The sequence below is a fragment of the Antechinus flavipes genome, chromosome 2, assembly GCF_016432865.1.
Source record: "Antechinus flavipes isolate AdamAnt ecotype Samford, QLD, Australia chromosome 2, AdamAnt_v2, whole genome shotgun sequence".
NCBI classification, from domain to species: Eukaryota; Metazoa; Chordata; class Mammalia; order Dasyuromorphia; family Dasyuridae; genus Antechinus; species Antechinus flavipes.
The window spans coordinates 368,123,480-368,140,907 of NC_067399.1; the positions used below are offsets into that span (position 1 = coordinate 368,123,480).

Consider the following 17,428-nt stretch of genomic DNA (forward strand, 5'->3'; position numbering starts at 1 on the left):
TTGATGTCTAAGGAAATTGATTTAGAGCTGGAGGGAAAGTTTGAAAAAACTGAGACCTGGAAGGGTTAAATGACTCTCTCATGCTGGTGATGAGCAACAAAGCCAGGATTCAAACAAAGATGCTCTGATTCTAAACTCAGTGTTCTTAATTTGTTTTCCTTTACCCTTTAAAAAAAAATACCTATAGATACTTATTGGGTATGTTAGGGCTGCAAGGGTCCTTAGAGATCATTGAGTCCAGTTCCCTCATTTTGTAGAGGAGAAAACTGAAGTTCAGAAAGGAATTGACTCCCAGGGTCTCACACTTAGCTAACATTAGAACTGAGAGCTAGAATTGCACAAAATAGTGTCATTTTCCATTGTTTTTGTTTTTTCTTTTTTCCCCCTTAAAATGTGCCTTTGTATGCTTGTTGAAAGAAGGGACTGTCTCAGTTTGTCTTATATCCTTAGTACTTTACACAGTGTTTTTTCATAGTGGGTACTTAGTAAATGTTTGTTGATTTTTTGGCTTGTTCTGTTTTTATTGCATGAGAAAGCAAACTATCTATCTTTATGATTCAGAAAAGGTCGTGTGGAAAATCTCAGAGAAGTATGTTCTACAGAAGAGTTAGAATGACAATCGAGTATGGTTTTTTGGTGCTGAGACTAGATTAAAATTACATTGAACCTTTGTATTTAATGATTTTGTTCACTGGCAATTATTGTACATATAGAAATATATGTATATTTCTTTCTCAACATATATATGATTATTACTAAGAATAATAATTTATATTTTTATTGTGCTTTAAGGTTTCAAAGCACTTTCTTGCAACAATTTCGTGAGACAGATAAGAGGTGCATACTTTAACTGCAAGGAAATTGAGGCACCAGTAGAGGAAATCATTTGCCCATGGTCATACAGTTAATTAGGAAGAACCCAGATCTTTTAATTGCATTTTGCCTGCTTTTTTGAGATTCTGGGAGGCCCATGGTCACACACACACAAGGTCCTTTGACTTGCAGGTCTTGCCTCATTCCATTGGATACGTTTGTTCCTTCTCATCCTAAGTTGCAAAAGTCTAAATTTTTGTGTTTATATAATTTTGGCTTCCAAACAACTTTTAAATTACCATGGAATTTGATACCTGAAGGCTTAAATAAATATTATAAAAATACAGAAAATATTTTTTTTTATTTTTTCCATAATCTTTTCAATTTAGTCTTATCAGTAACAGAATAGCTACTATGGTCTTGGGGGAACAGAAGACTATTGTCTATAATTGTGCTTCTCAGGACTGAAGTTCCTTCTCTGTTCAAAACAGCTGAATCATAGACTCTCTTGATTTTCCAACACCAACCCACTTAACTGAAAAACACAAAATAACAAATAGTTATTGGAGCAAACAAAAGACACAAAAAATTTATTTCAAACATGCTATAATTTTTACATTTCACTAAAAAACAACACAAATGGGAGAAAAATTGAGAACAAGTAATATTTTAATACCACTAAGGAAGGACAGGGAATGGAAATGGGGAAAGAGTTAGAAAGGGAGTATAAAGGGGAATCTGTGGGAAAAGTTTGTGACACCAAAGGAAACTGCCAACTTCATAATTTGTCTATCTTTCTCTCGTTATCAAATTAACTGGATTCTTTTTTTTATTTAATTTTTTATTAAAGCTTTTTATGGATTCCTTTTTTAGTCTGACAAGTTTGAGGCATAAGGGCAGTAATAATAGTGAACTCTTATGTAGTACATTAAGGTTTTTTCAGATTTATTCCACAGTCTTTAAACTGATTGAGATGATGTTCTCCTGATTAAGGTATCAGAGGCTGGCATATTATTACTTTCTTAGGTGAGGTGAGACAACTGATTCTTTTAAGGTCACTGCTACTATTTCTGGACCTCATCCTGGGAGTTCTGTAAGTTTTCAGTGCTTCCAAAGTGGTATGATTCAAGGAAAAATGTGGTCATTGTTCTGATCCGTGCTCTGGTCTTTTCCAAGGAAGAATCCCTGCTTCCCCTGCTCCCCTGCAGCTGCAAGTGTTAATGTTCCTCTTGGCCCTGGAACATTAACAGATCCTTTGCATCCCTGCAGCTCAAAGTGTGACTGCTCCACTTAGCCCTGGAAGTGCAACCCAGAATCTCATATGTATAATACAACAGGGTCCTGCACCCATTACTGACAAAGGATCCCCTCTAATCTCTTTCTGACCAGAAGTTCTGAAGCTGCTGCTGCTGCCTCCATTGTAACCACTTCTTAAAGTCCTACTCCTGGTTTTGTGATGTAGTGTTGCCCATGTTGTGCTCTGGGCCAATCATGGCAACCTCCTAAGTTGTCTTGGGCTAGAAATTGTCTGGACCTTTTGTTGGCTCTGCCATGTCAGCATTTGATTTTTACAGTTGTTTGGAGGGGCATTTAAAAAACATTTATTTTTCACGATATCTCCCACCTCCATGACCATGAGTTGCTGCTTATGCTCCCTGGTCTTGGTTCTATAGTCAAATAATCCTGAAAGGAATTGCTTGGATTGAAGGGGATGGGGCTGGAATGGAAGGAAGAAGAGAGGGGAGTGGAGGAAGAAAATGTCCGATATTTAGCTTAAGTCTCCTCCCCATATTCCCTCATTCTTGATCTGAGAATTTGTATTTTTCATTGACATCCTAACAGCATCCCCGATAGAAAAGCAGCTGGCAGTAGTGTACATCAAGAGACAAGAAGAGACTGGATACAATGAGCAAATGAAGGTTCAGGGCTCTACAAGGAATCCTCTGACTCCAAATTCAGCATTCCTTCCCAAGCACTTTCTTGCTTCCCAAAGTCCTTTCCAATTGAGATTCAATGAAATATCAAGTCATTGCTTATTCTGGGTCCTGGATCTGATACTTAATAGCTTTATGACTTGGGCAAGCTACTTCCTCTTTCTCAGCCTCTGCAAATTGGGGACTATGACACTTGAAGCCCTCCCTTTCTCACTGGGCTGTGAAGAAAGTAATTGGTAACCTACAGTATTCCTTAACTGTGACCTGTCTTAACCACTGGAACAGTATCATCTATGAAGTTATTTATCCAGTTACATAGATACTAAATGTGGCTGCCAGGGTTCAAACGTGGGCATTCTGCTTGCAAAATCACTGTCTTTTCACTGTTGCTTTTAAAATATAAATTAATTGCTCCTTTCTACATTCCACTATAGTTAATGATGTGACCTGAGTTCAAATCCAGCCTTAGACATTTTGTTGTGTGATCCTAAGCAAATCATTTAATCATGTTTGCCTCAGTATTCTGATCTGTAAAATGAGCTGGAGAAGGAAATGACAAATTACTCTCATATCTTGCCAAGAAAACCCCAAAATGGGGTCAGCAAGAGTTGGGAATGAAACCCACCTGCTACACCGATGTGATTCTCCACAAATCTGATGTAATTCTGAGCCTTGGGAGGAAGGTCTTCCCATTTTCTGGCCCCAGTTGTATCTGTCTTCCATCCAGGCATTGTTTCATACTCCACTTCCACCTTCTGAAGTATTTCCTGATTAGCTAGGGGAAAACACACGGATTCATAGCATCTTATTAGTCCAACTTCCCATCCAATGAAGGAATCCCTTCTACATCCTCTTTCAGAATGGAGTTATTCAGTCTTTCCTTTTACAACTTCAGAGACATGCAAGAAGTATTCTTCCAACCCTGACAAAAGTCACAGTCTAGTAAGGAATAGGACATCGATGTTGATTCTTCCATGTAATGAGAAGCACCATGATTTAGTGATTGGCGATCCTGCTTTGGAGTAGGGAAGTTCTGGGTTCAAGTACTGCTTCTGACATGTATTGGTTGTATGACCTTGGATAAGTCTTTTATTTCTATTTTTAAAATTTAATTTCTTTTTTTTGTCAAGGCAATTGGAGTTAAGTGTCAATACAATGAAATCAGAGGTCTAGTACATGTGATGAGCACACACACAATTGGTAAGTAGAGAGGTGCAAACAAAGCACTATATGAGGTCTGAGGGTGAAAGTCCTAGATGATGGGGGATGTGGGATGGTTATGAAAAGAAGAAAGGGAAGATTTCAAAGAGAAATTAGCATTTGAGCTATGCATTAGAAGGAATGCATATGCAGTGGAAGGCAAAGATGGGATAAAAGACACATTGGTGGAATGTCAAAGTTAAGTTCTGCTGTCAGTGAATGATGGCCATAAATTCTCTGGAGAAGAAAATGAAAGATAAGGCTGGAAGTCAGCACGGTCTAAGACTGTGGAGGGTTTGAATGCCCTGCAAATAAGCTTTAACATTAAAGTGAGCAATAGAGAACCATGGACAGTGGAAATCTATCTTTCTGGGGATAGACAAAGCTCTATGTCTGAATCTGCTGAGATGTTATTGTTATGATGACCAGATATATGAATAAGAAAGATTATTTTGGCTCTAAAAATTTTTGATCCTATCCCCCCCGTCTCCTTTTGGAGAGCTCAAAGGCTGTCCTATTAGATTTCCAGAAACAATATTCAGACAACCTTTAGGATCAATTCTCATCACTCATCACGCGATCCTTTATTTGGGTGTTGTGTTCCAGGGTTACCTGGTTGCAAACTTGTCCTGTTTGATTTCTCTCTGTATGAAGGAGTCAAAGGATCCTAAGCCCTGCCACTCTGGGGTTCAGTTTCCTCATCTATCAAATGATAGGTGTGTTATCTGCCTTACAGGAATGTTGTAAGGAAAGCACTATATCAAATTTTAAGTGCTCTCTAGGAAAATGTGAATTACTTTTATTACTATGTGACCATGAACAATTCATCTGATTTCTCTGGTCTCAATTTATTAATTTATTAAATATGGATAGTAATAGCTGTATAGCTTGCTGTTACCCAGGGCTGTTATGAGGAAAGTGTTTGTGTGAACTATAAAATGCTTTAGAAATGTAAGATATTATTATGATACCATTTTTTTAATGCAGTGTAGCCAAGTAAAAGGAGCACTGGGTGTGCAAGAAGGCAAACTTAATTTAAACCTCACCTTTGATAATAGTTGGATTAGTGGCTATTGGCGTAGGGAACTACCCACTCATAGACCAGTTGTGATCAGCATTCACATATTCTGGGACCATCTTTGATCACCCTCTTTTACTGCTTCCTCATTCCTCCAAGAGGCAATGGGGGTTAAAGATAATAATCAGCTTGTCCTTTGTTTCCAAGAAAGCCCAAGGAGCATCCATCCACTCAAAAGCCCAAGGCAACTCAGGTTACAGAGCCAGTGGGCTCAGACAATGAACAAAAATACAGATGAGGCTAAAGGTGGGGTTGGGGGCAGGGAACAGTATAGGGTCTCTCTCTCTAAATACAGTCTGCTCTGAGCACAGCAGCAAAGGATGCTCAGCTGGCGGAAGAAAGCTAGACAAAAGATATAGCATATAAGGGAGACAAGCAAAAATAGAATAATGAGAAACAAGTAGTTACATGGTAAAATTTAGATATGGGATTTTAGAGATTTAGTCCAACCTCTTCATTGTACAGAGAGGGAAATTGTGGCCGAGGGAGAGGAAGTGACTTGTCCAAGATGAAGAATGGGACTCTCATCTCTCAGGTCAGAGAGCTTTCCACATCCTGCTTTTTTGGTCTATAAATCAAGGACAACTGTATGCCTTAAAAAAATAATGGAACCCTCCATTTTGGTAAAATCAAAAGATTTTAAGTTATCCACTGAAGAAGCTCCTTAATATATTATTTATAATAGTGCTTTCCTTTCCAAAGGATATTCACATTTCTTTTAGTACTTTTTGCAATTTCAACATGTACTTAACAAATCTTGAATGAATGACTGATGAATGAATGAGGTAGGAAGGAACAAAGGCATGGTTACCCCGTTATGGGCCAGAACTCTGAACTTGAAACAAAGGATGCTTACAAGGTACTAAGTGGAATTGAGGAGACAGTGGTTAAATCTAGTTTAGCATTGATTTACTCCTACAATAAATAATGGTTTCTTAGTGATATAATGATTGGTTTGTACTCAGTGTGGAGCATATAAGCTAGAAGCCTCAGCCAGGGAAATTCAGAGACATTCAGAGAGAAGGCAAATGACTAGCGGCAGGAGCTTAAGCTCTCAGAACCAAGGGTAGAAATTCCATTTGATCTTTGATCTTCCTGGTGGCTGGCCTGGACTCCTGCACTTCCCCATTAAGATCAAGGCCAGACTGAAAGGCTCTCCAAAAAACTGCCCAGCCCCAGGAAGGAGATAATAAACGATCTGGACTATACAAAAGCTAACCAGGCCCCAGGAAAGAAGATGACTTGAAAAGAGACAATAAAGGATTTGGACTTTAATTCCTGGCTGCACTTGTGATTACTGAACTGAAAGAAATGCTGCTCCCAGAGACCCCAAGGAAACCAAAACAGAGAACATTACATTTTAGAGAGAACATTACAACCCCCTACATCAAATGTTTCGAAAGGAACTATCCAGTGCCACACAGCTAGAAAGCAGAAAGAGTTAGAAATAGAAAGTGGTATCTTGCCATTCAGTCCCAGACGTCTGTCATACTATTTCTAGTTGAAAATAATCACAGAAAGAAACAATATGGAGTAATGGGTAGAAAGTTTTTTCAGGAATAGGAAAAACTGGGTTCATATTGGCATATAACCTCCCAGTGACATAAGCATTGGTAAAAGGAATTCCTATAAATTATAGGTTCAATTAAAAAAATCATAGCATCTCAGAGTTGGACAAGCCATCCAGGATGATCTTGTAAAATCTTTACCTAAACAAAAATCCCCTTGGCAAAACCCTGGTAAATGGTTCTGCTTCCCCAGAAAGATTTTAAGTTGACTTAGAATCCAGCAATTCCCTAGCAATCCATTCTGCTTTTAGACAGCTTTAATTGCTATGCCCTCCTTCACATTGAGCCTAAATCTGCCTTGCTGCAGATGTCTTACAAGTTCTGCCCTGTGGGGCCAAGCAAAACAAGTTTAATCATTCTTCTCCACAACAACCTTTCAAATCCTCAGAATAGCAATCATCTCCATGTTGAGTCTTCTCTCTTCCAGACTAAAGAGTTCTAGTTCCTTCAAATGACCTTTGGAAAGCATGTTCTGTGGTCCCCTCCTTCTCCTCTCTGATTCATCATTGTCCCTCCTAAAATTGACCCCGTGGATTACCAATCATTTTATATATACCTCATTATTTAATCTTCCTACCAAGCAAATATTATGATTTCCAGAGGAAAAAACAGTCTCATGGAAATTTCAAGAGAACACAGTGAGGAAATTGCATAGCAAGACTTTGAACTCTGAACTCTGATTTCTGGGTCAGTGTACTTTCCATTATATTCTGTTACCTAAATTACTGTACTGTGGATGTAGGCAGAACTATTTCATCATGGTCCTATTCGTGATTTTGCATGGCAATGTGTCACTGCCCTGGTGTGTCTCAGTGGCGCATTATCAGATTATAATATTCAAAATTCTTGAATCAAAATTTAGAGGAAAGAATGGAAAAGATGCAGCTCTAAAGAACCTTTAATGAAGACCTGCCCCAGAGCCATCAGAGAAGGTGGTATGCATCATTTAGGAAGGAGAGCTGATTAGAAAGGCAATATAGTGTATTCTAACTTACCTGGAAAGTATGGAATTCTTTTTCCATTCAATTTGTATGAAACACCAATTTTAATTTCATCTAGGGCATCGAGGATATCCAGTTTTGTTAATGCCAGCCTATTCAAAACCAAAATATTTCAGAAAATGATATAAAATTAAAATTACAATTATAATAGATCACATAATACTTTGAAGTTGACAAAGCAATTTCTCCATGATAACCCTAAGGTAGATCTTTAAAGTAAATGGATCCTAATTTTACAAATTAAGAAAATAAGGCCCAGAAAGATACACCTCTGTTGTCATATTTTCCAATTTCTTTTTTCATACATGTAAAGATTGTTTTCCCAGCTGGGTTATGACCATCACCTGGGGGTCAGGGATAATGTCTTCTCCTTCAGTCATCTCCTCCATTGTGCCTAGCACTGTGCTGTACTCAGAGCAATGCTAGTAAAATCTAAACTCAATTGGCCACTAAAAATTGGGAGGTTTAAATCTATATATTCTGGTTAAAAGGGGAATTTAGAGAAATTATGGTGGAAAATGTGGGAAATTAGGCTAAATGTTAAAAAACTTCTACTTTATGTATTTTTCATACATGTAGTATTATACTAACAATATAAATATTTCCTTCACATAAGAATATTATATACACATATGATATAACTAGCATTTAACATTTTAGAGAGGAATATAGAGCTAATGTTGAAAATGTTAATTTTTTTGCCCAGCCCTATTTATTCTATTATTCTATTAGAATAAACATTAATATTTATTAATATTATTTTATATCAATCAATTATATTATTATTAATAAATATTTTAATAGAATATTATTCTATTATATCTATTATTCTATAGAGCACTTTTTGAAAATGCTGTTGGAGATAGTTTAGCAAATTAAAGAAGTGAACCCCATCCTAGTGCTTATCTTTCTATCCAGAGAATATCATCTTCAGAAAATAATTCTGTGAGAGAGCACAATGTATGGAAAAAGCACTGCCCTACAGAGTCAGAACACTCCCTCACCTCTATTACTTATGAAATATACAACCTTGGACAAATTATTTTTCTCTCAGGCTCAATTTCATCATATGTAAAATGGGAATAATCATAATAATACATGAACTAGCTACCTTACAGGTGTATTGTGAAGAAATTACCTTATAAACTTTAATGTGTTAATAGACATATGAGATTATTATTATTAAATTTTTCCAGAGGTAGTAATTATTTGCTCCAATGCATGTGAGTGGGGACACAAATAGAACAGTGAACAATTTCAAAAAGAGAACAATTATATTTGATTTTGTAATAAATTGCATGCTTGTTTTTTTTTTTTGCCTCAGATTAATCTTTCTAATTATGTTTGACTTAACCTAAGAATTACTTTGTATTAGTTAAAATTTGAGTATTGTAGGTGGCAGGGGCAAAGACAGGCTTTGAATTTAAAACGAATCTTAAATAATCTACATTTGAGGGAAGGAAAGAGAATTAAGCTCTTAAAATATACTAAACACTTTACCATTTAATGGTAAGTGAGTTAATACTCATTTGATCCTCACAACCCTGGGAAGTAGATGCTTTTATTATCCCTATTTTTACAGTTGAGGAAACTGAGGCAGACATGATTAAGTGGCTTACTCAGAATTACACAGTTAGGAAGTGTTTGAGGCTAGATTTGAACTCAAATCTTCCTGACTATAGCTCCAGTGCTATAGCCTCTGTACCTCCTAGTTCCATAACTGAGTGCTCACTATTTTTGCAAAATGGAATAAACCTAAATTCCAATCTCACTTATATTGTTTTGACTTCTTCACTGTTTCATGGTTGAGTATTGCTTTTTTCTCCTGCATGCCTATGACCTCCAGAATCAAATAGAAAATTTTTACAACCTGCCTCTTCTTATCTTTCTAGTTAATATTCTTATACTTAAATTACTCCCATACACGTAATTCAGCTATAGTGGCCTACTTGCTTGTTCTTTGCACAAGATATTCCATCTCCTGACTGAGCCTTTTTCCTGGCTCATGTTTGCCAATTTCCTTTCTATCCTCCAATTTCCTGGCTATCCTCCCCATTTAGAATAATCTTTCTCCTTGCTTTCTTCAAAGTTTATCAGGGATGCTACCTGCTGAGAGGGGCTTCCAGGGTCCCCCTAGCTGCTAATGTCTTCCCTCTGAAATTAACTTCTATTTTCATTTATTTATATATCTATGCATATATACATGTATGTATGTATACACATGCATAGGCATATGTCCTGTATTTACAATTTTTTAATATGCTGACTTTCTCATTAAAGTGTGAGCTCCTTTTTTTTTGTATCCCTAGCCCTTAGCAGAGTGCCAAACGCATACTAAGTGCAGTCACTGACTGACTGACTGACTGACTGATTTCCCTGTATCTCAGATTATGAAATTTTCCAGGGACAGAGTCTAGGGTTGTTCTTGCTCAGTCTTCTGCCCAATGTGACCAATTACCATATTGAACAAAGACTAGATGCTTATCAGAGGAACGATTGCTTACGCAGTAAATCCATTGATCATGTGTGCGTATCTCAAAATCATAAGGTCTAACCAGCCACAGCGCCGCTTTCTGCCCGTGGTCACTCCCCACTCATGGCCTCGGTTCTGTAAGAGGTCTCCAATTTCCTGCATAAAAAAAACCCAGAGGTGTAAAACCATGCTGATTTATGCCTTTGCTCTTTCCTCCCTGCCTAGAATCCTTCAAAACTCAGCTTAATTCTCACCTTTTCCGTGAAGACACTTGATTATTCCAACACAACTTTCTCTCTTTATTTTCCAGCTTTCCAGTAGGACCTCCGTAACATGAACACTTAATTCACAAAACCCTTGAAAACCAGTTCTGGAAAGAATTTTCAAGGTGGTTTATTCCAATGCCCAAGCAGAGGGGAACTACTACACTCAATACCCACGGTCAATTAAGTTCAGTTTTAGGAATTACGTATATGCAGCTCAAAGAAGAAAAGACTTAGGAAGAAACAATATCAATCTTAAAATAATACACCGAAAAGGAATTTCATTTGTTCTGTTTGCCAGAAGTCCATTTCAGCTTTATATGAAAGAAAAACTTTGAACAATTGGAACTGTCCAAGTGAATTGGAGTGGGTGCTTTGTGAGATTCTAAGTTTGGCAACAGTGAAATTTCATTCACTTGAATGTGGAAGCTGGAGGTCCACTTGTGTGGGACGTCATGCAAGGGATTTTTGCTGAAATAGGGGTTGGACCCCTACTTGTTCTGAGATTCTATAATTCTAAAAGCCAAGACCAAGTTCCTAGGAGAGCTGGGGATTCCCTTCAAAGCCCCAAGTTCTTCCCACAACACTATAATTATACCCTTTTTTATAGTATTAACTCTTTTACATTTACATTTATAATTAAAATTATGAGATCCCTGAGGGCAGGGATGACATGTTGTCCCCTAGGTTCCCCAGTGATTGCCTGTATAAAATACCTGCTGCCCATGTTCCCTCTCCCAGATGTGGAACTGGTTAGAGTCCCAAGGAGTCTAACAGGCTTGGAATCCATTCTAATAACAATAGCTGACATTTCTGCAGCTCTTTATAATTTCCTTCCCTATTGCCCTGGGAAACAAGTGGTACACCTATTAGTACCTTCATTTTATAGAGGAAGAAACAGATTAAAAGGATATGACTCATCTGTAAGTCTTGCACTTTTGGTAAGTGACAGACCCCAGATCCTTTCTACTGCTTTATAATGCTTCCCCTTGACTATTTTACAATATCCTACACCAGAGAGAAGGCAGTTAATGATATAGTAAAAATAGTGCTAGACCTAGAACTGGGAAGATTCATCTTTCTGAGTTCAAATCAGACACTTAGTAGCTATATGAGTTACTTAACCCTGCTTGCCTCAGTTTCCTTATTTGTAAAATGAGCTTAAGCAGGAAATGGCAAGCTGTTCTATTATCTGTGTCATAAAAACCTCCAAAGCGGTCACAAAGGATCAGATGAGACTGCATAACAAATTATGTGTGATGGAGTGTGCTAATTGCTTTATAGCTATTTGGAATTCAGAACAACCTTTGGAACTAGGTGCTATTATTATCCCCATTTTACAAATGAGGAAACTGAGGCAAACAGTGGTTATATGACTTGCCCAAAGTCACACTAGGCTCATTAGTGCTTGAGGCTGGATTTGAACTCGGGTCTGTCTTGATTCCAGACTCAGTATTCTTTCCATGGCTCATGACTCTTGGAAATTCTAACTCAGCCAAAGACTTGTCCACCATCAAGCAGGGGTTTCTGGGTTTTGTCCCAGTTCAGCCCCATGGATTTAAAATCAAAGAATGTTTGGTCTGGAAGGGACCTTGATGATCATCTAGCCTGACTCTCTCATTTTCCCATTGAAGAGAAGGAGATGCTGAGAGGTTGAGGAAGTCTTTCCCAAGAGTACTCGGATAAGTAGCAGAGGTTGGCCTTGGGTCTCCTGACCCTAAATCTTGGGCTTTTTGTATTCTGTTTCTCTTTTTTTCTGGTTTTGATATTCTTTGGAACATGAAAGTCAAGTCAGATCCTGGGAGGACTGGGACTGTTTCTGAGATTTCTTATGAGTAACAAAAATGTGAATAACCTAAAAAGTCCCTCCTTTTCTCTTGGGTTCTTAAAACAGCCTGTGAAAGAGGCAAAATTCCACTTTGTAGATGAAAAAACTGAGGCCTACTAAGAAAAAGTGCTATCTAAGGAATACTGGCTTTATTATGTGCTACTTGTCTGATTTAAGGAAATTTCTTTGAATCTCAGTGTTTTTCATCTATAGCAAAACTTCTTCAACTGTGGGTCATGACTCCATATGGGGTTATATAACTGAATGTGGGGGCTGTGAAAAATTTGGCAACAGTAAAAAGTATCAAATATTCTGCCAAGATTTAATTCTTTATGTAAAAAAAACAAGCACATCTATCTCATTAGTATATAATTTGTTTTTATCTTTAATAAATGGTAAAAGTATATGTATACCAGAGTTATTTTAAAATATATTTCTTTATGTCTTATTATCAGTAAATATTTGATTTGTATATCTATTTTATGTACCTATCTATCTGGGGCTGCCTAAAAATTTCTCAGATAAAAAATGATTCCGTGTGGAAAATTAAGGACCCTGATCTATAGAATGCCATTGTTGTTGTTGAATTGTGTCTGACTCTTTGTGATTCTCAATTTGGGGTTTTCTTTAGAAAGATACTGGAGTGGTTAACCATTTCCTTTTCTAGCTCATTTACAGATGAAGAAACTGAAATAAACAGGTTAAGTGACTTACCCAGAGTAAATGTCTGAGGCCACATTTGAACTCAGGGCCCAGAATTCTATCCATCTCACCACCTAGCTGTCACAGCACTAAAGGATATCTAAGAAGGTTCCTTCTATCCAGCTCCACATAGTATGATGTCATGGTATTCTATAATCAGATGGTTTAAAAGGCAGACTTACGTTGATTTGTTCAGTAGGAAAGGCACCAATTCCCACGCGGGTGGTATAAGCCTTAACCACACCAAACACCTCTCCCACATTCTGTGGCGGGATCCCCAAACCTGTACACACTCCCCCCACAGTGCAGTTAGATGAGGTCACAAAGGGGTAGGTACCTGGAAGAAATAAGAGATTTCAACCAATGACATTTGCTGTGATTCTATTATTCTCATCTGATTAAAAGATGCTTACTCCTTGGATGGAAAGCTATCCAATGCAGACAGCATATTAAGAAGCAGAGACATCACTTTGCTGACCAAGATCCACATGGTCAAAGCTATGATTTTTCCAGTAAAAATGACAAGGCAGGCTGAGCTTGGCTGAATCATTGCTTTCAAAGCTTGGTTTCCGAGTTTCTTAGACAGCAAGGAAATCAAGTCAGTCAATAAAAGAAATTAATTCAGACTATTCACTTGGAGGTCAAATACAAAAGCTGAAGCTTAAATACTTTAGCCATATAATAAGGCAAGGACTCATTAGAAAAGACCATGATGTTGGGAAAGGTTGAAGGCAAAAGGAGAAGGAGATGGCAGAGGCTGAGATGGATAGATAGTCATGGCAACAACAAACATGAGCTTGGACAGTCTTTAAGAAATAATGGAGGATAGAAAGGTACTGTGGGGTCACAAAAAGCAAGACACAACTGAACAATAAAACAAGTTAGTACAAGACAACTTAGAGAGAACCATCATGCATAGCAATATATTAAAAGTACATTAGATAATTATAAAACTTATTGCAATGTGAGGTCTGAGGGTTATATGTGAGGCCTTAACCACGCCAAACACCTCTCCCACATTCTGTGGCGGGATCCCCAAACCAAGGGTGATTAAGAAAAGTTTTGTGGAGAAAATGCCATTTTGATGTAACTTTTAAAGTATGGGAAAAGGTGAGAAAGGATGCTCCATGCATTAAAACACAATATTTAACTAATTGCATTAAAGAGGTATAAAGAAAATGCTCAGTAATGATGGGAAGGGGGGCAGGTGATTTATTGACAATTTAGAGAATTAAAAGTGCCAATCAAATCAAAGTATTATTCAACCCAATCCTCTTATTCTGTTACTATAGTAACATCACAATCAGTGAACATTCCAGCATTTGCTTGGCTACCTCTGTCCTGAGATCCTCCATCCTTAAGAAAACTTCACAGAGCATTCCTCAGCTCTAGAGCTACCCTATCATCAACTCTGAATTGCACATCAAAGAAACAGGTCCACTTTATCCTACCTGTCCAAAGCCTTATCAAATCAGCATCTACCTATCCATGCCTGAATGTGATCTCGGCCGTTTATCTAGTCTAGAATTCTTTAAATCATGTCAGATGATTATAACTTACTGTTCACTAGATACCAGCCATTATTTTGGGCCTGAGCCGTGTCTACTGGACTCCTAACTTACCAAAGTCAATATCAAGGAGGGCTGCATTGGCGCCTTCCACAAGAATTTTCTTCGGGGGCCCATGAAGAGCTTCATATATAAAATATACTCCATCTCGTACCATGGGTCTGATTCTTTCAGCAAAGACCTGCAAGCATCAGTAGAAATGAAGATGATGAGAAGCTGGAAGGAAAGGCTCTCTCCCGTCCCTCACTCCTCCACCTTACCATACAGTGATGGCCTTCAAAACCCAGAACCACTTTCTTCCAAGACAAATGTAGAAAAACCCTAACTCTAGAGCTTACTGGGAGGGATCCATGTGTTACCACGTTCACTTTTCGAGTATAGAATTGGAGTTAGAAGGGACTTGGAGAGACCACCTAATTCAAACTCATTTTTAGAGCAGAGAATAGAAGTCAATGGGTAAGAAATATTCAAGATTATATGAGAAATGTTGAGTCAGTATCTTGATCAGGTTTTCTGATATTAAATCCAGTGTATTTGCTCTTAAACAATTACTGTGTACAGTGTTCTCCTAGTTCTGCTCATTTCACTCTTCATTATTTTGTACAAGTCTTTCCATATTTTTATAATTTTATTGGGCTTATCATTTCTTATAGCACATTATGTGACTGTGGTTAAGTCACTTCTGCTTTCTGGGATTTAAAATGATGAGATTAGATTAAATCAGGAGTTCTAAATTTTTTTTGTGTGTTTGTGTTATGGACTTCTTTGGCAGCCTGGTGATACCTATTGATATTTTTTTTTCCAGAATGTTATTCTAAATGCATAAAATAAAATACATAAGATTACAAAGGAAACTAATTTTATTGGGATATAGTTATCAAAAGATTTTTATTTGTATGGAAAATTTTATTTATTTATTTTTAGTAAAGCTTTTTATTTTCAAAATATATATGGATAATTTTTGACATTTACCCCTACAAAATCCTGTGTTCTAATTTTTTTCCCTTTCCCCACTTACTCTCCCAGTTGGCAAGTGATCTAATATGTATTAAACATGTGCAATTCCTCTATATATATTTTCATAATTATCATGCTGCACAAGAAAAATCAGATCAAGAAAGGAAAAAAATTGAGAAAAAATAAAATGGAAGCAAACAACAACAAAAAGAAGTGAAAATGCTATATTGTGATCCACACTCAGTTCCCATAGTTCTCTCTCTGGGTGCAGATGGCTTTCTTTATCACAAGACCATTGGAACTGATCTGAATCATCTCATTGTTAATGAGATCCATGTCCATCAGAATTTATCATTATATAATCTTGCTGTTGCTGTGTATAATGATCTCCTGATTCTGCTCATTTCACTTAGCATCATTTCATGTAAGTCTCTCCAGGCCTTTCTGAAGTCATCCTGTTGGTTCTTTCTTATAGGACAATAATATTCCATAGCATTCATATAGCAAAACTTATCAAAATATTATAAAAAACAAGTTCATAGAGATCAGCTTTGGAAAACACTTTGCCTTTGGAAACAGGCCCAAAGGATTATAAAACTGTGCGTGCTCTTTGATCCAGCATGTCACTATTGGATCTGTATCTCAAAGAGATCATAAAAGAGGGGGAAGGATTCACAAGTGCAAAAATATTTCTAACAGCTCTTTTTGTAGTGGGAAGGAACTGGAAATCGAGTGGATGCCCATCAGTTGGAGAATGGCTGAATAAGTTATGGTATATGAATGTAATGAAACAATATATTATTTTTCTACAAGAAATGATGAGGAGGCTGATTTCAGAAAAACATGGAAAGACTTATATGTACTGGTGATTAAAGTGAAGTGAGCAGAATCAGGAGAACATTGTACATAGTAACAGCACTGTGTGATGATTCAGCTATGATAGACTTAACTCTTCTCAGCAATGCAGTGATCTAGGACAATTCCAATAAACTTGGGATGGAAAATACTATCCATATTCAAAGGGAGAATATGGAGATTAAATATAGAGTGAAGCATATTATTTCCACCTTTTTTGTGTTTGCTTTTTCTTTGTCTTGGTTGTTCCTTTTTGTTCTGATTTTTCTTTCACAGCATGACTAATGTGGAAATATGTTTAAAATGATTATATATATGTAATACATCAGTTTTGGATAGGGGTGAGTTAAGGAAGTTAAGGAAGGAGAAAAAAACTGGAATTCAAAATTTTGTAAAAATGAATTTTGAAACTATCTTTACATGTAATTGGAAAAATAAAATACTATGGGGGAGGGAAGGGAAAAAACCCAATAACATGTAGGTCCCAGGCCAAGAACCACTGATTAGGTAGCTTTGACTTTTATATCCTACATTGTTATCTCTAAACAGTCCAAACACAGCATGTGTACCTTGAGTTTTTTGAGCTGTCCTTCTGTATCCACTTCCAAAGTAGGAAACATTGATTGGTACTGATAGGCCAGGTTTTTGAACCTATAAAACAGCAGACAAATTGGTCTTTTCTCAGGTAGAATTCCAGATATATCCAGATGTTTTGAGAGGCAACCTTTGAACCCTCATAGCCTGACTGTTAGAGGAGCTAACAAGGGGACGATAGCTGCTAATAAGTGTATACATTCTTTCTCCAGTTTCTTAGTTTTGGGGTATGCTTAGGGGCAAACACCATTCTCATTTTCCATCTCTCTTAGAAGCAAATGAAAGATTAAAGCTCTTGCCCATACCTTGCAGAAAACTCATCAAAGTCTGAAAGAAGATCACAGATGCGGAGTCCAGTCCTGGCAGCTTTGGAAGAATACGTTGGTCCAATTCCTTTCTTTGTGGTACCAATACTGAAACAAAGAGGGGTCTAGTTAAGATCTGGCAGAGTCCAAAACTGTTTGAGTGACTATAAACTGGAATATTGCTCCCTCTCTCCTACCAAGTGAGTCTCTTTTCCTGTATCTTTCTCAAACCTTTGGTCCCCAATTAATCAACCCATCCTTACCTCCTGGCATGCTATTCAATATAAAA

General features: G+C 37.3%; 1 protein-coding gene across 1 annotated transcript in view; it reads right to left on the reverse strand.

The window, feature by feature from the left end:
- Nucleotides 1–1,155: 1,155 nt before the first annotated feature.
- Nucleotides 1,156–17,428, reverse strand: part of ADSS1 (adenylosuccinate synthase 1) — an 84,304-nt gene continuing 68,031 nt past the window's right edge. Inside the window, exons 6-13 of the mRNA XM_051978266.1 lie at nucleotides 17,140–17,247; nucleotides 16,810–16,891; nucleotides 14,483–14,609; nucleotides 13,043–13,197; nucleotides 10,099–10,223; nucleotides 7,589–7,686; nucleotides 3,373–3,522; nucleotides 1,156–1,348 (exon numbers count right to left, since the gene is read on the reverse strand). Coding sequence (XP_051834226.1) covers nucleotides 1,296–1,348; nucleotides 3,373–3,522; nucleotides 7,589–7,686; nucleotides 10,099–10,223; nucleotides 13,043–13,197; nucleotides 14,483–14,609; nucleotides 16,810–16,891; nucleotides 17,140–17,247 — 898 coding nt within the window. The 3' untranslated portion in view covers nucleotides 1,156–1,295. The remainder of the gene's footprint in view (nucleotides 1,349–3,372; nucleotides 3,523–7,588; nucleotides 7,687–10,098; nucleotides 10,224–13,042; nucleotides 13,198–14,482; nucleotides 14,610–16,809; nucleotides 16,892–17,139; nucleotides 17,248–17,428) is intronic.